We start from the raw sequence: 27,722 nt of genomic DNA on the forward strand, positions 1-27,722 counted from the left end.
AAGATGATAACACAAACTGTTACTACACATATGCTTACAGCTATTATAAGTGATAAGTGACCGAATTCAATCTGTAATAGTATAAAACATTTATTTATGCATTCATTCATTTTAGTAGTATTTATTTTATATTAGATTTTGAATATTCATACATATATTCAAGTTTTTTAATTTTAAGTTCCCTTCTGTATCATATGGCTCTATTATACTCAACTACTGACACGAATAAATATTTTATACTCATTCCATATTTCTACTATAGTGAACTTTATTTCGCTATCGTATCTTAGAGACAAAATTGACGATAATATATAAATAACACATAGCTGAGAGGGTGATAGAGCAGATTGTTACCCCGAGAAAACATTGTCAACTGAGGCGAAGCCAAGGTTGACAATGTCTTTTCGAGGGGTAACACTCTCCTCTATCACCCTCTCAGATATGTGTTATTTAATTTATTATACTGAATGTTCTGTTATTACTGTCGATTAAATTTAAAATTCAAAGTAATAAAATATGACATCTTGTACATAACCATCCGTATTTAATAAAGCGCACACTTGATCAAACGTCTCCGTGAAGGGTAATAGAGTATTTGCCATTGGATGGAGTCGTATTTAATAAAGCGCACACTTCATCTAGCGTCTCTGTGAAGGGTGATAGAGTATTTGTCATAGGATAGAGTCGTATTTAATAAAGCGCACCCTTGATCAAGCGTCTCCATGAAGGGTAATAGAGTAAATTGACACCCTCGTATTAGCCAATCAAAATCTGGCATTTTGACATGAAGTATAACAACTGTATATATTGTACATTAATCACAAGCATTTAAACATATGAATGGATAAAACAGATGTGTTAACGATTTTGTTGTAACACTGATTCAAAAACATTGTTAAATCGTTTTAAAAAAATAGCATTAAGGTATAGAACCACTAATTCAGGCCCGGTCGGAAAGTAGTACATATTTTAAACAAAATAGTTCCTACGCATAGCTTTATTTTTGTCAATAGCGGATATATTTGGGTGGTTTTTGTATCAAATGAAAGCTTGGGGACTTTGGATCACTGTAGAACCCCTTTTGACAGATTTATTTAAATAATAAAGAAGTTAATAAAATTATGATAGGAGGGCACATTTGACCTGTTGTTCAGATCTGAAGTTCCTATTTTTAACTGTCAAACTTCCGGGAACCAGTACGCTCTAATATGCAATTAAGGGTATGTTGATTTTTTCAGAACAAGTCAGGATAAGGTACAGTTTTGACATGAAATAACTGTCACTTTATTTGAACTTAAGATAAAGTTGCCATTAATGCTTGAAATTGCAGAATTTAACATAGAAAGCAACGAGGCTATGAATTAGTGGTTTTATACCTTAAGAACTGTATGTATTCCACTGTTTTTTAACGAGTGTGTTGCAAAGGGTCTGAAGACATTATAAACTGATTAAATGTATTATCCTTTAACGCTTTTATGCATATCAAATGTCGTCAGCATATTAAAGCAGTAAAATTAAGTCAATTTCCAAGAAAAAATTTGAAGATTAATTTAAAAATGATTGCATTAGCTGCTTACTTTTACAACAGTTTTCCATCTGTTTTAAAAAGTTAAATAACAAACATTCTTTACTCCTAGGAAATTTCAAAACAGAAAGTCCCTTAACAATTGGTAAAATTTAAATGTCCAACACATCAAACGAATAACCCCTTCAAGCACACGGATATTGTTTTTGTCAATAGTTGAATAGCAATAATTTTGCGAATAGTATATGAAACAATTTATTCTGTATTTAACATGCAACCATCTCTATCGAAAGGAGAGCGTCAAACGTATGGCTGTGTTAGTTGCATTTTGCATTTTGCAATTATTTACCTGGGCTATAGGGCTTGCATGAACATCTTCAACGGGATTGACAGATTCTACTTGTCTTCCATCAGCAAAATCGAAAATGCACTGTGCAATATAGCCATCGGTGTCAACGGCATCTAAGGTTATGAATGGTGTACAACAGTCCCCACTAAAATACATGTGCATTCAACTTACATGTTGTGAACATTTATTAGTATGTATCGTCATTTACAGTTTCTTGTACTCTATTTTTATAATGAATTCCTTGCATCTAACATGAATTTTTGTGCTCGGTAAGTAGAAAAACATTGTACTCATATGAAACTATCAAAATTAAAGAAAGACATGTATCGTGTCCGGGACGCGTTTGATTTGTGTATCACATAAAGCATTCTACAAAAAAAAATGAGAGAATTAGGAGCTCAAAGAATGATAAAAGAGGGACGAACGATACTAGTACCAGAGGGATAGTCAAACTCATAGATTGAAAATAAACTGACATCGCCATGGCTAAAAAATAATAAGACAAACAGACAAATAATAGTACAGAGGACACAACATAGAAAACTAAAGACTTAGCAATACGAACCCCACCAAAAACGGGTGGTGATCTCAGGTGCTCCTGAAGAGTTAAGCAGATCCTGATAAGATATATTAGCAAACTTACTGCAGATCCTTTCCAAAATGGGTGCATTTTGTCTGTTATTGTACACTTTAAAGTTTTTTTTGAATTCGCGTTTTTAGACCTACATGTAGACGACATATGAACACGTCTGTTGGTGGACTATCAGTCCCCGAGGGTATCATCAGCTCAGTAGTCAGTACTTAGGTACTGACATGATTTCGTAGACTTTACTAAAATTGTCCGTTTATAAATTTTGAAATTATTAAGAAACAAAGGTTTCAACTCCCTCAGGCAAAGTTGGTTTTAGATGGATTTGGCTATTTATTTTATGTATTTTTGACATATAGCTCTTCAACGGTTTCGGTACTTATACATCTTCGGATTTCAAATGTTTGGCTTTGAGCGTTCCTGATGAAGGTAAATCCAGAAAAGCGCTTCGGACGCAATAACTTTTAAAACGTGTTGTTTTCATTTTTTTGCTATTGTTTATGAATAAAAGGCAGAGCAAACTATGTACATGATGATCGCAATGACAAAAGTGAAGTCGGATTGTGTAATGATGCTTACCTGTTTTAACTACCTCTACATTATTCAGTAAAAAAAAATGCTTAATGGAGTCCGCTTAAGGAAGTCTAATATAAGGAATTTCAGTTGTTATCCAATCGTTTGTTTCTATGAATGTTGCATTGTCGTTTGTGTTTCTGTTATTTTGTTATTTTCCTCTTATATTTGATGTGTTTCCCTCGGTTTTAATTAGTAACATGGATTTGTGTTCTCTCAATTGATAGATGAATTTTAAACATCAGTATACTCCTGTTACCTTTATCAATTTTGAACTGAGTTTTATTTGTTTAAATTACTAGTCATAATAATTGTCTGTTTGACCTTAAAACTCTTGAATCGAGTGTAGAATTTATTGTTCCACTTTTCTGTTTGTTATTCATCGGATGTTAACAAAACGTTTTGTGAAATGTTTACATAATTTAAATAATCATATATTATTGAATGCATATATTTCAAAATAATTGTGATAACATCTGCTTGAATAAAGCACATTACGATAGACTTAACTGAATTGTTTCCATCTTCGGACAGCAATCAGGCGTGATATAGATTGGTGTCCATGTCATTCTTAAATTTACTCTTTTTTTCACCATACTATTTTGACAATTACAAACTGTTGATTAACAGTAAAAATTATTTTAGTTTGAACAATAAGTGATGTAAGTTAAAACATGCTTTTCAAGTATTGAAAGATACCATAACATATTTGATATAGTACCTACCTTATATTTACTTTAATAGGCCCGGAAGTATCTTTAGTAAAATTGTCATAGCTAATATGAATACCTTGACCAAGAGCAGATATACTTTCCAATTCTATTCCACGGAACGACACAACGGCTCTTGCATCCCATGTATATTTAGAGCAGTTTGCGGTGTTAAGAGAGTCAATCTGACAGTTTTCCTTCACTGAACTGTCGCAAGAAGGTCGCTGGATATTTGTCACCTAGTAATATAAACCACGAGAAGTCATGCTTTATTTAAATTCATTCCTGATATATCAGACTATGAGGTATTGGATTTGCTCATTATTGTTGGCCATATAGTGACCGATAGTTGATAACTTATATGTGATGTGCGCTGGTGGATAGTTGTCTCATTGGCAATTATAATTATGACTCAGGTGGATAGTTAGCAATCATACTATAACACCTTTTTTTAACAAATACAATATGATGATCCGATCTTTGTATCAACAGAGTAGGTTCAATGTTCCACATTTTAAGTTGTCGTCTGCTGACCCTAGTAAAGCATTATATCAAACATTTTCTTAAATGTTTGTTTAGGATATTAACATAGTTCAGCTAGTTTCTCGCTTATTTGTTTATGTATAAAATTCGACATGGCTTACACTTGCATCTCTGACATCAATTTTTTTAATTTTTTTTGCATGCACAAAAATACAACATTTTACAATAAAATTACAAATCGGAAAACAATCCTTCGAAATATTCTATAAGCGTAATCGGCGAATCGGAAAACAATCCTTCGAAATATTCTATAAGCGTAATCGGCGAATCGGAAAACAATCCTTCGAAATATTCTATAAGCGTAATCGGCGAATCGAAAGTCAACATTTACATTCACTAAGAAATAAAAATGTATTGTATTTATATTGTCATAGCTTTTTTTCACAGAACTTTAGTTACACCGCAAGTAGGATTGTGTTAAAATTCTTAACTACATGTAAATTTATTAGGACATATTCATGGAAAAAAAAAAGTAAAAACACAAAAATACTGAACTCCGAGGAAAATTCAAAAAGGAAAATCAAAAGGCAAAATCAAAAGTCCAAACAAATCAAACGAATGGATAACAACTGTCATATTCCTGACTTGGTACAGGCATTTTCTAATGTAGAAAATGGTGGATTGAACCTGGTTTTAAAGCTAGCTAAACCTCTCACTTGTATGACAGTCGCATCAAATTCCATTACATTGTCAACGATGCATGAACAAAACAAACATACTCAAAGAGTAAAAATGTCAAAAATAGGGGTACAACAGTCAATATTGTGTTATCATCTTAATATCACTACATAAACAACAAATGTAACAAAGTAGCACAAAAAGGCATACATCAAATTTAACATTCTCATTTTGCTTTTCTTATACGGCTGAATTTATCTATGTAAAGTCTACCCAGAAATGAAAGAAGGTTTTCATTACTGGTGTAAAATTGCGCGTTTGAAATTCGCACAGGTAGACATAAAAATAATTTTGTCGTATGACGGCATACATAAATGCAGACTCACGTAAAGTAGATATAACAAAAAACAGACTTACAGTAAAAAAAAGCAAATAAAATAATGGTGTGGTTCAAAGTAATGCGGGACACATAAGTACAGTTTCACGTCAAATACGGCTGCATTTATCTATGTAAAGTCTACCCATAAATGATAGAAGGTTTTCATTACTGGTGTAAAATTGCGCGTTTGAAATTCGCACAGGTAGACATAAAAATAATTTTGTCGTATGACGGCATACATAAATGCAGACTCACGTAAAGTAGATATAACAAAAACCAGATTTAACAGTAAAAGTAATAATAATAAATAAAATAATGGTGTGGTTCAAAGTATGACGGGATACATAAGTACAGTTTCACGTCAAATGTATATCATAAAAAACAGACTAAACAGAAAAAGTAGTCTTATTGAATAAAATAGTTTAGTCATTAATAGTATGTAAAGATCCTTAAGTAAAAGTAATATCAATAATTGAAATAATTTTGCCGTTCAAAGTATGTGGTTTTACGTAACCACAGAGTCACTTCTAATGAATATCTAAAAAAGACATATAAAAGAATACTATAATACGTTATTAAGATGATAACAAACGTTGGACAAATCCTTGGTAGGTCCTATGACAGGCGTCTCAGTTTGTTATAATAAAAAGCCGATCCTTAATCAAAGGCTTCGCTGCATTAATTGCATTGTAAATTAGTTCTTTTTGTCTTTACAAATCAAAAATTTATTAAGGACAATAATTGTACCACGTCAACCAATCTTCGAAGTATATTATTTATAAACACCAGGATAACAATGTTGTGCGCCAGGATTCACATAGTGTTTTGTGTAAAAAAGAAAAAAACCAAATCTCGAACTTGTTTGTCTCCTTCGTCATATATGTTCAATACCATTATTACAAAAACTGACTAAGGTTTGAATTACGGGTTCGCTCGTTTTATAGTTCATTGATATTTATTGTGAATTTATTTCAATCACCACATTTATTTCTTCATACTAGTATACTTATATACTAACAGTTATGAACTATGACAAGGATAAAATAACTATTAAATCACTCTAGTGGTGACAGCGAAGTTTTATTCGTCTATTTAATTGAAGAGAGGGTTTTTCTCATGATACAGCGTTTTTTTAATACAAAACTGTGATTACAAGTAAAATATTTGTATAGAAAGCCTGTACTTATATACTTATATAATTGATCTTCTAGAAAACGAACATTAAGTCTTCAATAAGTTTCCACTGTTATTTACTCAGTATAATCTTATATGAATAGTTCGTCATTTAGCTAGGCCGATTTTTAAGAAGTTGTAAAAATTTGCTAATTGAACATTTTAAAACGAAACGAGTTGTCTATTTAATCGACTGCCTCTCCAGTCAAGACACATTGCAAAAAAACAAGACACAGTCACAGTCTTTACAATATTCGGTCTGACGAAAGTACTACCTAATATACATGACGACCATATTGCTATCATAATTTATTCAAAGCAAGGAAACTCAGAATTTTGTTTCAATCAAAAACAAAATAATTGAACATTTATTTTCGTTTTTTAGTCTAAAAGAAAACTGCATTTTAATAGGTGAAAGGAATCAACGTAGAAGTATCAGGTACACTACTAGTTAAGTTATATCTTTGTTTCATTTAAATCATTGTTCGTTCGATCGCACGGTCGTAAAAACATATTGCTTTTTGATAAAATCGTTAACCCTGTTTTAAGCTTTTTTCTATTCTATCTATGGTTGTTTCATTGTATGTTACTTTTGAAATATATCATGGACTAGGGGTATACTATATATAGATATGTTTAATGTTATAAAAAATCGTGTAAAGGAATTAATCTTATCGAACTAGTTCTTACCATTACCGTTCCTGTCAATATTTGCCTCGTCTCCAAAGTTGAATTCGAGTCAACACTTAGGGTTATTCTCCTGTTGAGTAAAATTTAAAAGAAATTTATATCATCAACTCCGTTTTGCAACACGGAAAATATGTACCCCATCAATCAACTTGTATAAAATGTATTTGTTTGAAATGAAATAAAGCATGTTTATTCTATGGGATCTGTCAGTAATTCCTGTAAGCAAAATATACAAACCATTACTATTGCTTTGTTTTAGTTATAAAAGTTTTATATCTTTACAAGTATAAATTTTTAATTGTTCATTTATAGTAACAATGAAATAACAGTCAATATGGTAAATAAAAAAATTTCAATAATTTGATAATTTGATATTTTGTACTTACAACAATCCTTCTGTTTTATTTGGATTAAGAAAAAAACTTCCATTGATTTTTTCACCGGTTTTGACTACGTGGTTATGTGTAGTAGGGTTTAACGCAGCAGACATGTCGTCATCTATTCTAACATTATAGGTATCTATGTTTGCACCAGTATTAATGATATTATATAATACTTCAAATTTCTTTCCAAGAGCGACGTCATCTGCAATGACCACTCTAATAATGAATCATATTAAAGCACTTACTGTACATACAACTTGTCTACTTTCTAGCAGATACATGAGTAACATTCTGTCCTTTAAACATTTATACGAAAAGAAAAAACAAGAAAAAGACATAAATATACATGTACTATAAGTATTCTTCAAGATGTGGTATGGTCAAATTAAAAGAATCTGGAATTTAAGATAAATGCTGTAAATCACAGGAGCTTTCTTGGGGAATAAAACAAGCTAACAAATATCTGATGAAGGCTGATTCGGACTTTTACCTTATGTTTGGCATTTTGGTCTCAAATTACAAGAAAAGAAATCTGGAGGCTTCTTCATGTCAGTTTTGGTAAAATATTTTTTTGTAAGATATTGAAGTTATAAATGAAAAAAAATGGACGATATGAGGCAAAATATTTAAGTTAAAAGCACAAGGTGTCCGGGCACCTGAATAAAAATTCTAAAATCAGACAAGAGTACATCTCAAAGGGTCATAGGTTATATAAAGAGTCGACTGGTCATCGCCATGCCAAACATATCATCTGTAGAGCCAATTATTTAGATCTCATCATGATGATGATTATTTAATTGCTATTTCACACTTTGTCTCTATCTACGTACTATTTGATTCCGCAGACAGCACACAATATTTACAAATTATCATTCTAGGCCTTCACTTGAAGAACTAATTTAGTAATTTACTTTAGATAATTTGATAGATGAACATCTATAACTTTACCATTTGTGTCCTATTTCAAATTGTGTCATTTTCAATGAGTGTTAAAATTTATCCAGCTCCTTATGGACTTCGTGCGATCCCTTAGATTGTTCTCGTTATTTTGATTTGTCTTCTTAATCGCTTGATGGTATTAGCTTCTGTTTCCTATATTTACTGATAATTTTGGCTATTTAGAATTTCTCTTCTAACAAGTTCTGTTTTAAATGCACACATCGTCATTCAAGGATAAAAAACTCCATAAGGATTCGAATGAAAATTGTTTGTAAATCTTATTGTGCTGACCCGTTTGCAAAAAAGAGAACTTCCAGGGAAAAATATTTATGAGTCAAATAAAGGCAACAGAAGTATACCGCTGTTCAAAACTCGTAAATCCATGGATAAAAAACAAAATCGGGGTAACAAACTAAAACTGAGGGAAAACGATATAGACGATATAATGTTAAAAAAAAACGACAAATTACGACAAGACACACAAAAATCCTTTTTAACCACTACAAAAACAATAGAAGATCAACAAGGCCTATCAAAACCAAGAAATACAGTTTTTGTCTATCTACTGAAGTTATCGTTAAAACATAACACATACAAAATGAGTAAAAAGTGAAATCACAAATATACTAAACTCAATGAAAATTCAAAACGGAAAGTCTCTATTCTTATGTCAAAATCAAAAGCTCAAACACATCAAACGAATAGATAACAACTGTCATATTCCTGACATGGTACAGACATTTTCTTATGTAGAAAATGGTGGAGTTAACCTGGTTTTATAGCTAACTTAATCACACTTAATCCGTTATATGTGCCAGAGATGGGTCTGATTACTTTCAATGTAATTGAATAAATTACAATAACTTTGTCATTTGTACGATATATTAAATTAATGATAACATCATTTCTGAAAGTATCTAATTAAATTAATGATTACATTGGCAAAGTAATCATGATTACATCTGATTACAGTGAATTTGAAAAAAAAACCAACAACATTTGTATGATGTGAATGAATAAACGTGTAATATATCTATAGCATTAAGAATTAATTTTATTTGATATGTTATAAAATAATAACTTCAAACTTCATCGATGTAATAAACCACAAAAAATCACAACATGTATACATGAACATATTGTCACTGGTTATGGCCATTTCACTTTATCATCATTGATTTCTGAATTATTTTGACTTCAATTGAATAATCAGGATAAAGTTTTATAAAGAGTTTGATGTTTGTCTCCTGACCTCTGCCAGACTATATGTATTTCAAGGTGTAGTTTCTTAAAGTTAAAATATTGATGAAAATAAAGTTACCATTTAAAAAACTATGTAAAGTTTAATAGAAATGTTTAATCAAATTGAAAAGAAAAGATAAGTACTAAAAGAATCATTGCATTTTACATGTCCAGTCAAAATACATGCCAAAATGTGTTTATTGTTTTTACTTTTAATTTATTTTGTACTAATTAAATAAATTTTCACATGTCTGATTTATCTTTTATCATATATATTGCCCTACAGCTATAAACACAATTGGTAATTGCAATAAAAAAATCCTTAATTGGTGTCCTACCTTTCAATTTAAAGTTGACAATAATCACAATATTAACAAAAGATTATAATTGAAGGGTTAAAGAAAAGTATAACTTGAACAGTTATTACCAAATATATATATATGTTCATCTTTAAATTGTGAATATAATGTACAATATCTTTTACTTAGGCTAATGATGACTTTTCAATACTGTAACAGTTTATTTGTTACTGAAGTTTTAAGTATACAAAGCAATAACATGCTTCAAGTTAAGAAAACTATTTTAACATGTTCAATATTTATCAAATATGAATAACAAAAAGGTTCATTTATTGACCATAAACACAGTTTTAGATTATTTTTCATTGTAACCAGAATGTAATCAAAAGGTAATCAGTATTACAGGGTATTTTGAAAAGTAATTGATTAAATAAATTACATGTAATCAGCTTTTTGGCTGATGTATGATTACAATGATTACTTGAACAATTGTGATCAATTACAGCTGATTAACGATCACAATTACAATTAACCAAACTCTGATATGTGCGCTGATTAACAGTTAAGTTTAGAAGAACTAGCTTTTGGTTGGTACTGCATGTCTTTGGAGTTTAAGCTATTTGTGGTAAGTTCATATCTGACGAGTCAATGTCTTTCTGACTGAGTCTAACCATATGCATATGGTTCTTATTGTGTAGTTGTGTTGTTTTCATTCGTATACTTAGTAATAATCTGTACTTTCTTAAATTGTATATGTCATTATGGTATACAATACTGTATGTACTATCTATCAACTACAAATAAAGAGTTGGCGTCTTTGACACATTGTTTTGCATGTTTGATTGAATTTTTAAGACAATTGTGTTGAGTTTGCGATGTATAAAAAAAAAAATCACAAAAATACTAAACTCCGAGGAAAATTCAAAACGGAAAGTCCCTAATCAAAGGATAAAACATTTCAAACGAATGGACAACAATTCTCATAATCCTGACTTGGTACAGGCATTTTCAAATGTAGAAAAGGGTGGATGTATGTTAACATTGTATTTGCTGCTTGTTTCAATTTATTGTAATGAACACGAATCATGTCTGTTTGGTTTGCTCAACCAATTATGTCAATTTTATGGATCTAAAATTTATAACTGCGGTTTAACTTCACCTTCTTTTTGCAATATTCTGTACCAAATCAGGAACATGACAATTATTTTACATTAGTTTTGGTGGATGGTATAGTGTAATGCTGTTTTTTTTTTATAGGTTTTAAGGAAATTTCCCGGTCCCGTTTTAATATATCTTGGATTTTAATATTTGTGTTGTTTAGTTTCTTTTGTACTGACTGCGGTTGTGCTGACAGGTAATTCGCCAATAAAAGAAATCTATATGTATATATCATAATACCACTAGGTAACTTGACAATCAATGCTACACTTGTTGGTTTAAAGACACTTGCTACTGTTCTGTTGAAAGCAATTCCATGTGAGTCAGTTGCTTTCACTTTGATTTGAAATGCCTGTGGAGGAAAAAGATATGTTCTTTAAAAAAATTGCCAGAGGTTATAATTCTAGAAGACCTATACAGGGAACAGCACTATCATCTATTGTAAAAAAAAATCTCTGTTCTCATAAGAATACTTCCATGCTATAACTAATATGTATAATTGTAACATTTTGAAATTCATATTTATATTTGGAAAATTGAGTTTTAAAATGACATACACTTGATTATTTTTTTAAAAACTTCACAAAAAAAAAATATCTTTAATCTATTTCTTCACCCAAAACAATAAATATTCTCCAGATGTTCAAGTGAAAATCACTTTTCGATGAAGAGAAAAGGGAAATAAATATTCTATTCCATATTTTTAATTGCAGAAAATACGATATTCAGCAACTTTCACTTATCCTTTATTTATGTAATAACGTGACACAAATAGTATATCAATCACTATATGGCATCAACATCTTTTTGTGTTGAATAATACCTAAATAAACGTACCACATTAGGACTAACAATATTAGCAGAACATATCATATCAAAACCTGAAGACGTCTGCAATAGATCATAGTTGATAAGAGTTCGTCCACTTAGGTCCACTATCGACAATGCATTGCAGGTGCCATTTTCAAAATTCAATATAGAGACACTGTAAGTGTAGTTGTTTCCTGTTGATTCGAAAATACACATAGAATTAATTATGATATACAATTATGATACTGCTGCATTAGTTTCATCTTGCATTGCAGCACATATGCATCATATTTAATTGACATTTCTCTTATTCCAATCCCAACTTTTATTTTACTTTTATGACTAAGCTTTTAATATTCTTGCTTTGTAAAGCTTTTACATCCTCTTCAAGATCTGTCAATCTATTAATATTTAAACAAATATGTTTAGTTGTGTTAGTTGATTAACGATTTTTAAAGCATGTTAGCTAAAAAAAAAAAAAAAAGGAAACAATTTCACGGTGTTCTGTTTTATAAATGCTGAAAATATTGATCTATCTTTATGAAATTATTGTATAATTTAAGTTTAGCTATGGATTTATAAGAATACCGGCAATAGGCGATCCTTTAATTGTAACAGGATGTCCACTTCCCTCTTTCTGTAGCATTTCCCCATCTACTGTTATTGAACTTTGTGCCGTGATATTCACTGTAAGGGGTAGTTTTCTCATCCTGTGTAAATTATATGTTCCCGGTAAAAGGTTCTAAAATCATAGCAAAATTTTTAAATAACAATTTAGTTGAATAATTTCGTATCGATACCAATTGATTTTTTTTCATTTACTAGTATATACGTCAATCGTTTTTTTTTTCTAAAACAAAATACAAGAATTTTCTAATGAATGGATTTAAACAGCAGTCTGTATGCATTACTTTTCCCTTAAATGCAGAAAACAAGTCTTTGGAAAATTTAAAAAGAAAAATCTATTCTTGTTTTATTTTGATTTATTTTGATGTTTTTTAAAGATTTTTTTCAAAAATGGTTTGTGAGTAAATACACAGTGCGGGAATTTTTCACTGCATTGGATATCCGTTGGCTGTTGTCTGCTCTTTGTTCAGATTGTTGTCTCTTTGACACATTTACCATTTTCACTCTCAATTTTAATAATCGTAGTCCTATAAAGTAACCATGATTATTTTTCTTTAGTTACAATGTGAGGATGCATTTTAAACGAGTGTATGTTAAATATTTCAACGTATTTAAAATTTAAAAAAAAATGCCTGTTGCAGTGTCTTGTTTTCTTCTTCTGGAGGAGGGGTTTGTAATTTTCTGTCCCGTCAAAATCAATAATTTTCAAGTTTAAAACTACCTGCATTGTCATTATTATTTCTCTTTTACTCGTTAATACTCTTGTGGCAGTCGCGGAGGCGAATGTTTCTTTTGTTCCTATAACGTATGACACTATTTATTCATAATTTTATAGACATCTACTAAACAAAAATATTATGCATATATTATTCTTTCAAAATATTAAAGTAAAATTTACACAGTAAGATTTGGTTACATGAATAATTTGTGATTATTTTGTTGAAGTATTGTTTACTAAATTTCAATATTTTGACCTATGGTTTTCAAATACTTTTCTCATTCACTTCTTAAACTTTAGGTTTATTGGAAGTACAGCAGGGTTATTATACTAACGAAAACAAACTCTTGTAAAACACATACATTATTGTGTTATATGTTGCATAAGTGAGTAAATACAAAATATAAAAAACAAAGTATGTAATACTAGTACTATAGTTTTACCATTAGGATAGCAAAAATCAACATCTGACAATCTGGATCCTCCTTTAATACTAATTTTCAGAACTTTTACTGTCTTATCAACAAATACAGCTCTTTCTGGTTGTTCATTGACAGTCCATTTCAAGGTTTCTAAAATTACTTCTGATGTTGGGAACAGATCCTATAGAAAACAGGTTTGGCGTATAATTGTATATTCATATTATTCATATTGAAAATACGTCTGAGTTACATTTGAGTATTACTATAATTATAACTAGAGATGAAGATTTTAATAGTACAAAACTCGTAAATATTAGAAGCAAATGAAAATAATAATGGGTATGCCTTATGATAATTGTTTAATATCTACTATTCATGAAAATTACTCCACTTTATGAGAATCGTGGAAAACCTATGTCTATAATCATTTGATATGATACCTTAAATATGCAATGGTTTCTTCGAGTTAATTTAATTAATTATTCATTTTGCAAAGCGTAGACATTTTTGTAAAAAAAGAATTGAAATCACAAAAATACTGAAGTCCGAGGAAAATTCAAAACGAAAAGCCTCTAATCAAATGGCAAAATCAAAAGCCCTTACACATCAACTGAGTGGAAAACAACTGTCATACTTCTTTCTTGGTACATGTAGAAAATTATGGATTAAAACTGCATTTTTAGCTAGCTCAACCTCTGACGTGTATGACAGTCGTATCAAATTCCATATTGTTGACAAAGATGTGTGAACAAAACAAACAGACATAATAAGTAAAAATGTCAATAATAGGGGTATAGCAGTCAACATTGTGTTATAACCTTAGGTACCATAAAAACAACCTTGTAACAAAGAAGCACAAGAAGGCAAATAGAAAAAGTACATGAGCAAGAATTAAAGACAGGAATACAAAAATGTACCATAGCACCGTAACACAACGACGGGACCTATAAGTACAAAGCCAGGTCATATGTATCAAAGAACCACAAAAAGGCAAAAAGACAAAGAACATTAGCAAGAATGAAAAACAAAGTTACAAATTGTTCTACAACAGCACAATAATACAACGACCGGGTGAATAAGTACAGAGCCACGTCATATGTATCAACGAAACAAAAAAAGACAAAGGTATAAGCGAAAACAAACTGAAGAATAAGAAATGTAATGCACATATAAACAATACATATAATTTATTGTGTGAAATTCACCTTACCCAGCGAACGTATCAAATCAAAATTACATTTTTCTATAGTACCTGAATCACTTCCCTCAAAACTGAGCTCATGTGTGCTTTATCTGTATGGTAAACCTTGCCACCAGTAATATATGCCAGTTTTTCATAAAAATGCGTTTCACGATGAAAACGATAGTCTGTAAGTGTATGGAATATGGATCAATATATATGAAAATATGTTTACCTATATTTGACTTTTATGTATTATTGTACTCGACTGCCAGATCTCTTAGTGCTCAAGACAACTGATGACGAATATTCAGGAAACACGTGTTGAAAATACTAAAATGCTCAATGTTTGTTTGTATCCTAGGATATACGAAAACGTATACGGAATAATGTTTTGTTTTTCTTTTTAATTATAAGGCTGTTATTAATTCTCTATTTAATCATGTGAATGTGATTGGATAAAAACACATGATATAGTACACGATTTAGTTTATAAAGCTTCACAAATCAACATACTTATTGAGATCGTTGATATATTATGGAGATGAAACATTTAACTTTCTTTATAATTTGTTGATCGCATTAATAGTACAGTTGATCATTCGCCAAAATAACTTTGCCTTACAATTAACAAATAAACTCCATTTCCAAAAAGTTTCAAACAGTAGCTGATATATCAGAGAGCGGTAATGGGGGTACCGTCATGGCAAATAACGGTAAAATTCTTGCTAAATCAAGTTTACGAAAAAATTTGGTGCATGACGATAAATGTACTTTCTTTTAGACGATAAAAGAATTTGACCTGTTTTGACGAATCAAGAAAAAAATAGCGGTAACGATAACTATTTGAGACCTCTGACGAATCAAGATAAGGATATTCTGACGAATGACGGTAATACTTATCTAATTTTACGCTAAAAGTGACCATTTGACGCCTGACAGTAAAGGTCAAATCTACCATATTTAAATATATTTATTTCTGGTCGATACCAGGCTTATGATTTGGTCTATATTTTACTTATGATTGTTCGTTTTCAATTTGTTAGTCTTACTTTTGGTTGAACGACGCTTGCGTCTATGACAGTGACCAGTCAGAAGAAAAGTTATCTTGATGTTTTTAGCTAATGCTGCTGCTGTCGAGTCGGCTAATCTATTTGCATCTTTAGGGTCGGCATCAGTAAAAACTATTACAGTTGAATCATTTAATGACAATTCTATCGCTGAAATGATACCGAAAGACATACAATGAATGTGTTGAAAATTCGATAAAATGTTTAAAACGACGGGTGCCACATGTGTAGCAGGATCTTTTTACCCTTCCGGAGCACATGAGATCACCTCTAGTTTTTGGTGGGTTTCGTGTTGCTTATTCTTAGTTTTCTATGTTGTGTCATGTGTTCTATTGTTAGTCTGTTTGTCTTCTTTCATTTTTAGCCAGGCGTTGTCAATTTATTTTCGATTTATGAGTTTGACTGTCCCTCTGGTATCTTTCGTTCCTCTTTTAACGTCATATGAAACCTCAAGTTAAAAAAAATATGCATATGTTTTTTATAACTAAATGGATAGTGTACATTATAAAACTTATGAACATATACTTTTTTCTAAAGAAAGTTCTTTGATTTGTCCACATGTAGATAAAGTTTACTGTTTTTAATTGCTTGCTTCTAGGAAGCAGTTCGCCGACATATTTTCCGTATGCAAAGTGACCTTAGGGCGACCCTTTTCGTAAAAATCCGGTGATCGAAATACGCATGGATCTCTTATTGAAATAAACTATTATCTGATTGTACATGTTATACACGTGCTCAATATCAATGTTTCTTTGTTTATTGTTTACATTAAGGTGACAATCAGTAAACTTTGGCTTCAAAATCCGATAAATAATTAGCCGCCATATTTTCACATCATAACACACAGTGAGAAAAACAATTGACGATTATACGATATGTTTGCGTAAAATGTTTTAAAATCGTGCAGAGAAGACAAAGTTTATAACAAATACATGCATTGGTTCAAGAATTGAAAACACATTATTTTTCACCAGTCACTCGTTTCATATGACTTTGATTAATAAGGGATTGAATGTATTGTATTGTTGTTAATGATTTTAGCATACTGTATTGCCTTCAAAACGATCAGAACACTGGTAACTCTATTAAACAATTGTGCTCGAAATAAAAACAAAACAAAGGACAAGGTATGATAAGAGGCGTTTTTGGCCCCCTTCCCAAATAAGTTTATATATACATCATTGATAGCCTTAGTATAGAAACTATTCAAAACTATGATTTGTTTATGTTCCGGTGAAAGGAAGGTTGCCTAGCAACGGTTTAAATAAATAGCCAAATTATCACATATGCATTGCTTTCTCATTACACATTAGCATAATTAAAAATAATATTGTTTGTTTAACACTAACTTAAGTTTACATATGAAAAGTCACTTCAATTTCAGTTTAAAAAAAGGCTTAGCAACAACCTAGCAACAAAATTTGTGCCTAGCAACGGTTCAAAATTTGTAATTTCGGCCATCTGAGGTATAGATATAGCAGTATTTTAAGATTTAGCTACTGTAAATGATTTTTCTTTTATATATATATGATGTCTGAGGTCATCATTTTTTTTCTCAAGAAAATGAAATTGACCATAGCAACCTTAAAGTTGATTAGCAACAGCCAAAAAAGAAAGTAATTAAATTGAACTACAAAAAAAAACCTTTTAATTTTTAATTGTTCAAATTAGAGTAAAATCAGGTTAGTAAGATTAATACATGGAAGAATAACTAGAAGTTAGAAATGAAAGCAAGTCAATTGTATATCATGCTGATAAAAAGATTAGCAACCAAAATAGTGCTTAGCAACGGTTAAATAATGTTGTTTTTTTTGTAAACCGAAGTAGGTTTTTGGCATTATTATTATATGTTGATGATGTAAATATTAAATCTAATGCTGTTACCAAAAACAGGCTTGAGATCTCAAAAAAAAATGTTTAACCTGCCGCATTTTTGCGCATGTCCCAAGTCAGAAGCCTCTGACCTTTGTTAGTGTTGTATGATTTTTAATTTTAGCTTCTTGTGTATAATTTGGAGTTTAATATGACGTCAATTATTAGTGAACTAGTATACATATTTGTTTGGGGGCCAGCTGAAAGTTGCCTCAGGATGCGGAAGTTTCTTGCAGCATTGAAGACCCATTGGTGGCCTTCTGTTGTTGTCTCTTTGACACATTCCCCATTTCATTCTCAATTTTAGTATTAAATAAAAAATAGCTATAAAAAAAATGGTCGGTTTATTAAAAAAAAAAGGATAAATACAAATCATATTGTCACATAATAATTAGTAAGTATAAACTTTAACAAGTTAATAGGTAAAATAAACAAGAATGTGTCTCCAGTATAGTTTACCGTGAAAATGGGGCAACATCTCTAATTTGGCATTCAAATTAGAAATATCATATCATAGAGAACATGTGTACTAAATTTCAAGTTGATTGGAATTCAACTTCATCAAAAACTACCTCGACCAACAACTTTACCATGAAGCGGGACATATGGACGGACGGTACGACGGATTAACGGACGAACGAACAGACGGACGCACAGACCAGAAAATATAATGCTCATAACTGGGGCATAAAAAAACTTTAAGTTATATAAGAAGTGGCGCACTTATTATTCATAAATAATAGTTGAAGTTAGGAATATAGCATTTCACATTTACATGATGATTACAGGTACATTAAAAAACGCAAATGGATTAAAACAACTATTAAAGATTCAGTATCAGATTTATACAGTATGTATAGCAAATATGCACAGCCTCACAATGTCATTGTTTGTCACTTAAAGAATCGTACACTGTGAACTTTTTAACACTTAACACAATATTTTAAAGACTGAAATGCTGAAAACAAAGTTCAAAGTTTTCGATGAGGTCAGGGTTTAAGACGTTAAAAACTCATTAAGATATGTAGACGAAAGAGGCATGAACATCTTCAAGCTTCTCTAAATATTCATTATTTCTACGATATATATCCTGAAATTTGCACATTGATCGCCGGTGTAAAGTATCATGTGCAATCATACCACATCTCCTTATCTTATCCAAAATGTTATGCTTTTTTTAAATGAAACAGTTGTTGGTAAGTAGTATATCATGAAACCCCAAAACATTCGAATTTGAATAGAAACGTAGACATACTTCATTAAAGGGTCTCGGTGGCCGAGTGGTCTAAGAAGTTACTTTTGTAATCACTAGCCAGTCAACACTGATGTTGTGAGTTCGATCCCCGCTGGTGCGGGTGCACTCGTCTTCAACCTTAATTTCTCCTTTCAATGTTGATCTATTTATTGTGTTCATTCTGAATGTCTCCACTTCCAGGACTGAATGTCCAGTCAAAAGGTTTCAACTTTCAAGATTTACAGCCGATTTCATTGAGTGTGAAGCCAAAGGTAAAATCTTTGGTAAGCTTGCTTGTTAGCTGAACCGTGACGTCATTATTATGTAAGGTTTTCTACCCTCCTTTCGAAGTAGCATAGACCATCAGACAGATAGATTGGTAATCTGCTGGACTAGTATATTCTTAAAGGAGGGTAGTTAACCTGACCTAACAATGACTTTATGGTTCATCTAACAAGCAAGCTAACTAAAAATATTACCTTTGACTTCACACTCAATGAAATCGGCTGTAGTATTCACCAAGTTCAACCTTTCCGGTATTGAATAAATATTTGAAGTTAATTATAAAAATCTTATTTATTGCATTAGGGATATAAAACTGTAGTACTAGTAGTGCAAGTTGTGCCTACAATAGCAAGTGAGAGGGAAAACAATTTCAACTACCGTTTTTGGTGAATATTCAACAACTACCTTAATTGTTTTTTAAGTAGCAAGAAATATTGACTAAGTCCAAAAATCTGACATTTTTAGAATATTTGAAGAATAATAGAAATCCGATGGCAATGCATGCTTCAATTATGTGTACAATAAACCTATTAGGTGTTAAAGCTGTATCTCCAAAACTGTAGGAGGATAACCGACTCTTTATATTTATAGCTTGTACCAAAAATACCGGACATTTAAAGAAAATTTTATTAAAAAATCAAAACCCTGTAGACATACACCCCTCTATTATAAATAAAAAGCTTTTTAGGTCAAAAACTGAAAGAGATAGCTAGACGTATACGTCCGGACAGAAACAGACGAACGGACGAATGGATGGACGGACAGATCTAAATAAACGAACGTGCTCGACATTTTGTCCCGTGAGGGGAGGGGGAATGTGAAATAGTATTAAGAGGACATAATGACATGTACATTAAACAACTAGGTAGGAATCGGTATAGGTTTGGCATGAAATTTTGTCACTTACATAGAACTCCAGACAAAACAAAATACACATTCGAAATGGCAAACAAATACACTTGTTTTTTTAGCGCATACTTCATAAATTTGTTTGCCATGGGTCTTATTCAATTTGTATTTATTCAAGTATAATATGTTACAAGTGATTTTACTATTCTTAATTCAGTCTGTCATAAAATTATGGACGTTGCACTGGTGATGTTCTAACCCTTATGGTTTCAAAATTGTGCACGAAATGGATATGATACATAAATCTATTTTTCTGTAGATGGTTAAATAGAAAATTTCAAATTGCAAAATATATACGTTTTGATGAAATGATTTTCTTCAGAACTACAAAAAGAGTTTGAATATATTGAGAATTTATTATAAAATTCATTTGTAAGATTTCGTTGAATATTTGAAAATTATAATGAATAAAAATTAATTCACCATATTTCAAGGGACACAACTCTGTATTTGGCTGCACAGTGTTAGACTATTTTGATCATTATGGGTCTAATTTCACGTACAACATATTTTTTTAAGAGAGTGACATGTCTTGATGACTGGATATGACATAAAACAATCCGTACGTGATATTCTGATCAATTATGGATCCCGGAATGATTTCGTACCCGTGCCGTTCACTGTGACGTATTATAATGACTTGTCAAAATATGTAAACAATCGGGTTATTTTTCAAATTTTTAGACATGAGCGCCAACGTAGACCACCATGATATTTTATTATGTGAAAGATACATAAGAGTGCAGTTGATGGTTGGAAATTTCAAGATGGTCTACGTTGGCGCTGATGTCAAATTTTGTCTCCGAACATGACGAAATTGTAGATTTTTTACACTTTTCGTCGTTTAGGGCTTTTCAAGGTCTCAGTTTGAACATATTTGAGTACATAACACCTTAAAATAAGATTCTACATGGACAAACAGATACTGCAGTTCATTACACAGGCGTGATGGGTTTCAACTGCAAAGTTTAAAAATTCTCGAAAAAGGGGGGCCAGAAACGGTCCTTATCATACCTTGTCCTTTCCAAATTGTTAGATTTGTCCTCACCTTTTAATATGCCTGCAAATGCTAATTCAGGGCAGTCCCCTCCTCCTATTAACGTTACCCCAGTGATATTTTTAATCAATTCTGATCCGCTTGTAAATATGTAACCACTGTTGTATTCAGCTGAAATGATCATAACAAGATGGTCATTCGGGAGAATTTGTTATATAAGAATTTTCACTTTGCTTCTATCAGTTGTATTAATCAAACCAAGTTCAAAAGTACAAAAGAAAAAACTCATAGATAACACCTTTACGTAGATACAATGGATAAATTTAACTTGTTAGCAACAAGTTCTATTGAATCGCGCCAAATAATATGTGATAAATCGTCTGTATAGTATTTTCGACAAGTTAGTCAAGCGTGATGAGCTCAGAACTGTATTTTTTATTAATAATTTTCGTCATTTTAGAATTATAAATAATTGGGAAACCAATATTCTCTGAATTTCTTTTTCGTTTCTACAGTTGATGTGTGCTGAGCCTGGATATTTTTAATGCCAAAGTATCCACACGAACAGGAATGCAGTAATAAAAAAGACCGTGAATGGCCATTTTAATTAACTAAGTTATAAAAAGAACTTAGTATACTTGTGATAACCAATATGTTAGATATCGATCAAAACTAGTACAATTATATAATTTTTATCATTTAAAAACAAGAGTTACTTCTACCCGTAGTGATAAAAGGTTTGCGTTAATTTTCATTTGTGATATTTATTGAGCAATTTATTATTTTGTATACTACATAATGCTGCTCTTGTTGCACACAATGTATGCCTGAGTGTATTAAAAAACTTGTCTACCTGGATCGCTAAAAAGTGACACAACGTAGTTGGCAGGTTCGTTATCTGATCCCATCGTACTAGTGACAAGTTGTATAATTCTTTCTTTTACCGCCGCAATCTCCTGACTCATAGACCCAGTTATATCAACAGCAAAAGCTAACGATACATGTTTGCGCACTTTAATGTGGAAAATGGAATCAAACGTTTTGTTTCCGAGTAATTTAAGAATTCCAGTGTCTACAATAAGAAAGTGAAGAAATTGTTAGCACCAATATTACATTCAAGGTACGGATGTCCAATTATGAGACAATCAACAAGAATAGACATATTCCTCGTTTTCTGCATAAGAATAGTAAAATCAGATGTGAAAAATATATCATATGTCTTGTTAACAACGAATTTGGTCGCCTGGCTAATCTTATAGCTATTCAAGTTTGTAGGCATAACAGTTACGAAACCAATTTTGAAAAGCTTATATAATCACAAAGGACCAAAATATATTCCAAATAATGGAATTGCCTAAGGTACTTTTTAAATTTACGTATATTCAGTCACACCTAAAAGCCCCGGTCACACCTTACCGGATAGCCGAACGGACGCCGAACGGAACCTTTTTTTCAATCCGTTTATGTCCGTTAGACGTCTGTTTTAATCTGTTAGATATACCCTAAACGAGAAACCAAAGCAATCTATATATAACTAGAGGGAAACACAGCTTTCAATGAGAAACATATATATATATTTCAGGGTTAAAGTTAAGATGCTACCACTCTATACAAGATATGTTCAAAATAAACAAAAACTAAAAATATATTTTACATGTATATTGAATAAAGTGCTATATTTAATGGGAGGAATGTTAAACGTACTGGTAGTTGAAAGTAATTTGTACGTTTATTATTAAATTGAGTTAAGACAGTTTAAAACAAATTAAGCGTGCTATTGCCATATTTCTGATATTTGTACAGCTTACCTTCATCTGTCAGAAAAAACTTTGTGGCTGCTACAGCTGCAAAGTACGCATCATTGTGTAGATGATAATGCGGTGACAAATCTTCAAGTGTTGTATCCTTATTTATTCCACACTTTGCGACCAATTCTCTGCTTTTATCATCTGGACCACCATGGCTGCACTTGCCGGTTTTAGAACCCTTTGATTCTACCAAAACAACACATCATTCAAAATTTGTGTAATTGAAATAGCATGCGTACTTAACTGACGGAGGTACCGAAAATGTTTTTCCGGATATGATAGATAAAACGTTTATTTATAACATTTAAAAACAATTAAGAAAAAATTGCATAATATGAGACATGTTAATGAGTCGGAAACATTTCACAAACACGCGAATTTCCGAGTTTTAAGACATTTATATCAAAACAAAAAAAACGAAGTTACACGGTCGACTAGTCTTATGATATCAGCAGAGTTATTTAAATTGCATTACAATATAAAAAATTCATCTGAAGTCATCATTTAAGGTGGTATGGGAGTCTAAAATAAAAATGATAGAATTTGGTCATATGTTGCCAAAACGTAGTATCTATTGATATATGTTGAAAAATATAATAAAAATGATAAGTCCCCGCGTATTTTCTCAAGCTACAGGACGTGACAAAATGACACATTTTGTATGGATTATACAGTAAAAAACACCATTTTGTGATTAGATACTAAACAAAATGATAGAATTGTTGAATACTTAAGGAAAAGATAGCTTTTAGACAATGCTTTGAGAATATCAATAGAAAAGATAGGGTAACCGTACGTTTTTTCAACTTAAATACAAAATAGGAAAATTCCATGTAGAATCCTTTAGAAAATGCACTGTTTTAGAGTTACCTCCCCTTAGAATGCCAATTTTAAATTTTTTAAAAACAACCAAAAATAATCAGCATTTGCAAAAATATCTATACTTATAAGTTTTATTCTTATAAATTGGTTCTTTAAAATGAAAATTCACATCAAATATCTGCACTTCTGTATCAAAGTTTGCTAACTTGATAGAAAATCTGGACCTTTGTTTCTCTGTTTTTTACAATCCAAGATGGAGGAAGACACCCATACCACCTTAATAGTAAATTTCAAATATTTAAAAAAAAAAAGAAGTATAAATACTTTTTTTAAAATGGTTACCTACATCGGTTTGAAAATGAATTGTCAGACTTCTTTCGACAACTTTATTCTTGGTTACAGAAAAGGGGGAGAGTCGAGTGCACCGCTATTTTACGCACGAGTGATTTTCTCTTTTTTTTTTGAAAAGCTTCGCTAAAGAATTGAATTTCCTATCCTTTTTGTAGGCCACTGCAATAAACTAAGGGGTAGATGCTAAGACTTTAATACTACCGGAGACATGAAGTTTGGGGCATAGTGCAAGGAGGCATTTCAAGTCGTGAAATTGTACGCAGAATGAAGTGTTTGGTCTCAACCATCACCAGACTCATCTAAAGATTCAATTAAACTGGGTCTTTGAATGATAGGCCACGTCCCGGAAGACAGAGAGCAATTTCTGCCCAACAGGACCGATACATGCGTCTTTAGCATCTGCAAGACCGTTTCCGTACGGCTGTCCAAACAACACGGGAGACTGTCGGCGTCCATAGGAGAAAAAATGGAGCAAACACGGTAAGACGTCGTTTGCGCAGCAGTGGATTAAGGACACTGTTGCCCTTCCGTGGTAACATGCTGGGAGCCGTACGACGCCAAAGTCGCCTTAGATGGACACAACAGCGTCAGATATGGTCACGAAGGCAATGAAAAACCGCCTTATGGATGGACAAATCAAAATTCCCTCTTCGACATAGGGATGGACGAACTCGTGTGTGGAGACAACGATGAGAACGCTATGCAGATTCATGTATTCAAGAGACAGACCGTAGGGTAGGTGGAAGTGTCATGGTATTGGGAGGAATATCGTTCAACCATAAAACTCCACTCATTACTATCAACGGCAATTTAAAAGCCCAACGCTGCATTGATGACGTTTTACGGCCGACCTTTATGCCGTTCATGGCTAGGCAACAAAATAACGCTCGTGTACATTCCGCAAGACTCACAACTGCGATCATCAATAACAACCATGTTCAGCCCGCCTTTTCGCCGGATTTGAGTCCAATTGAACACTTATGGGAACAAATTTGACAAGCCGTAAGACGACAACAGCCACAACCAGTTACGCTGCGCCAACTTGAAATTGCATTGCGGAAAGAATGGACAATGGTCAATGCCAAGTCGTTGTAATAATGCGCTGCAGTACGCAGTGGACACATTCGTTATTGAAACTGTGAGTAAGTGAATTCTAGCGTTGTGTTGCATGAACGAATTGCATTTGTATCGTAGCAATTGAACATTTTTGTTTGACTTTTATCTTTAGATAAATCCATAAACTGTCATTAACAATTACTGTAAAGAAAATATTATCTGATTGGAAATATTTTAAAAAGTATGCGAAAATGTATGTGAATTAAGATAGAATCGTCCGGGTTCATCCATAGGTTATTTTATACTACTGCAGATGATCCTGACGTAAAATAACCATTCTGAAGAAACATGGGGAAAGGCATACTTTTTTGTTATTAACTAATACAATAACTCACAATGTTTATGTACAATAACTTACTTGGAGGTTTAACATTCCCACGGCCATGATGATAGCCGCTTGCCAGTGTAGTATTTACCAATAAATTATTCCGACAACCTCGACTATAAAAAAAGGTAAAAGTAGTATAACGCTGGTCAATAGTCATAAATCGATGGAGCGAATACAAAACCGAGTCATAACCTAAACTTTCACATGAATTATAAGAGGACAACAACTTAAAAACAGAAACACGGATTCCTGACTTGGTACAGGATATGTACCAAAACAAATGGTCTGTTAAACCTGTCTAGCCAAACCTTTCGCTTATGGCAATGTTAACACTACTGATAAAAATGACAACATTACTTGACAAAAACACAGTATAAATAAAGTTGCAACGTCGGATAGAGAAATACATGAATAAATAATATAAAACTAGATTACAAAATGTAGACTATACAGAATATCAACGGACAACTCTCATAAATAAAAGACAGTACACCAGGACATCACAATACAATAATAAACTATGTGTCACATTAAAAAAATCAATACATTTAAAAAGTGTCGTATGTTGGTGACTTTAATTTCATCCCAGATGAATTTCTCATAACAGAAGATAAAATAGGGAATTTGTAATGGTGTTATTTTATATTTTCTGACCATGACACAAATCTTAAAATTGAACTGTGTATAAAAAAATCCTGTACATCATTTGATATTAAGTATTTAAATAGTTGAGTACTTATCTTACTTTTTACATATAAAAAATGAAATAAGATTAAAAACCTAAAAAGAAAATCATTTCCCTCTCACACACATAAAAACGTTTCAAATTTGTTAAACTATGATATATACTGTCAGAACGATAAATTATAAGTTTTTAAAAGTCGTTTAGCGACGAATGATATTTCAAGAGATTAAACTGCTAACCATTCCGGAGCATAAAAAGTGAAAACAGCAAGTTCACCCCGGCTGTTGATAGGATTAGTGTTACTCGTTGTTTCGTTGTAATTTTTTTGTGGACTACTGTTTGTTTTGTACCGTTTTTCTTTTGTGCAATGGTTGTCTGTTTTTCTACAAATGCCGGATTTTTATTGCATTTTTAGTATCCTATTCCTTCGTTTTACAGACTTGATTGCATTATGTTATCATTTTGAATAAACAAACATATAGAAAGTTGTTTTCTACTCACGTAATGTCATTTATATCTATACAAGTGTCTTGATTTGGGTTTGCCACTGACATCAAGCGTCTACCTTGAACTCCTGTTGCAGTATAATTTAACTAATCATTCGTTGTATATTTACACGTTTTACTTCATTTAACTATATTTTTGATAAATACTTGTTTGAATGATTGTTTGGTGGCAGTGAACAGATTTTGCCAACAAGTATTGGTATCATAATGTTATTGTTTGCTATAACTCGGGTTATACTTTAATATCAAAGTATTCATACATTCATTCATAAGAACAGTCTTCAAACCTTCAATTATTTTGAGAAAGAAAGGGGCGAAGCTTAACGATGAGGTGAACGTTTGAATGCGTACCTGACGTGCATGAAATTAATCTTTGTCAAAGAAGTTCAGTTTTATAACTGAAATTATATAATATTACAGTCTTTTTGGTATATATATTATAATAAAACACACACACACACACACACACAAAACACGAAGTTTCTCGTTTAAAAAAAGCATTCCACTCCGATTGTTTGCTGGATTATCTTATTTTTGACCGGTAAACCCGTGGATTTATTTCAAGGATATTTTTTAAACATACGACAGCTTCACAAACAGAAAGAACAAGAAATCATTAAAATAGTAGATGGGAAAATGTGGTTTAACTGTTGTGTTGTGAATCACATTCAATTTGTTTGGCTTTTTTCTATTGTTTTTGTGTGTTCATTTGTTAATAATTTGCTGTTTAGTTTAACGTTTCAATAAGACTATCCCAAAAATCCAAACAAAACTCGTCAATGACGATTAGATCAAAATAGTTAGAAAATCAA

General features: G+C 31.7%; 1 protein-coding gene across 1 annotated transcript; it reads right to left on the minus strand.

The window, feature by feature from the left end:
- Window positions 1-3,757: 3,757 nt before the first annotated feature.
- Window positions 3,758-22,359, minus strand: LOC139492695 (hemicentin-1-like). The gene is made up of 12 exons (XM_071280847.1): window positions 22,148-22,359; window positions 21,346-21,465; window positions 15,980-16,147; window positions 15,000-15,115; window positions 13,769-13,928; window positions 13,329-13,405; window positions 12,569-12,722; window positions 12,008-12,174; window positions 11,411-11,522; window positions 7,536-7,734; window positions 7,150-7,219; window positions 3,758-3,985 (listed from the first exon to the last, which is right to left on the minus strand). The coding sequence occupies exons 1-12, from the start codon at window positions 22,257-22,259 to the stop codon at window positions 3,758-3,760; spliced, it is 1,683 nt and encodes a 560-aa protein (XP_071136948.1). The 5' UTR covers window positions 22,260-22,359.
- Window positions 22,360-27,722: the final 5,363 nt, after the last annotated feature.

Source organism: Mytilus edulis, chromosome 10 (genome assembly GCF_963676685.1).
Source record: "Mytilus edulis chromosome 10, xbMytEdul2.2, whole genome shotgun sequence".
Classification (NCBI taxonomy): domain Eukaryota; kingdom Metazoa; phylum Mollusca; class Bivalvia; order Mytilida; family Mytilidae; genus Mytilus; species Mytilus edulis.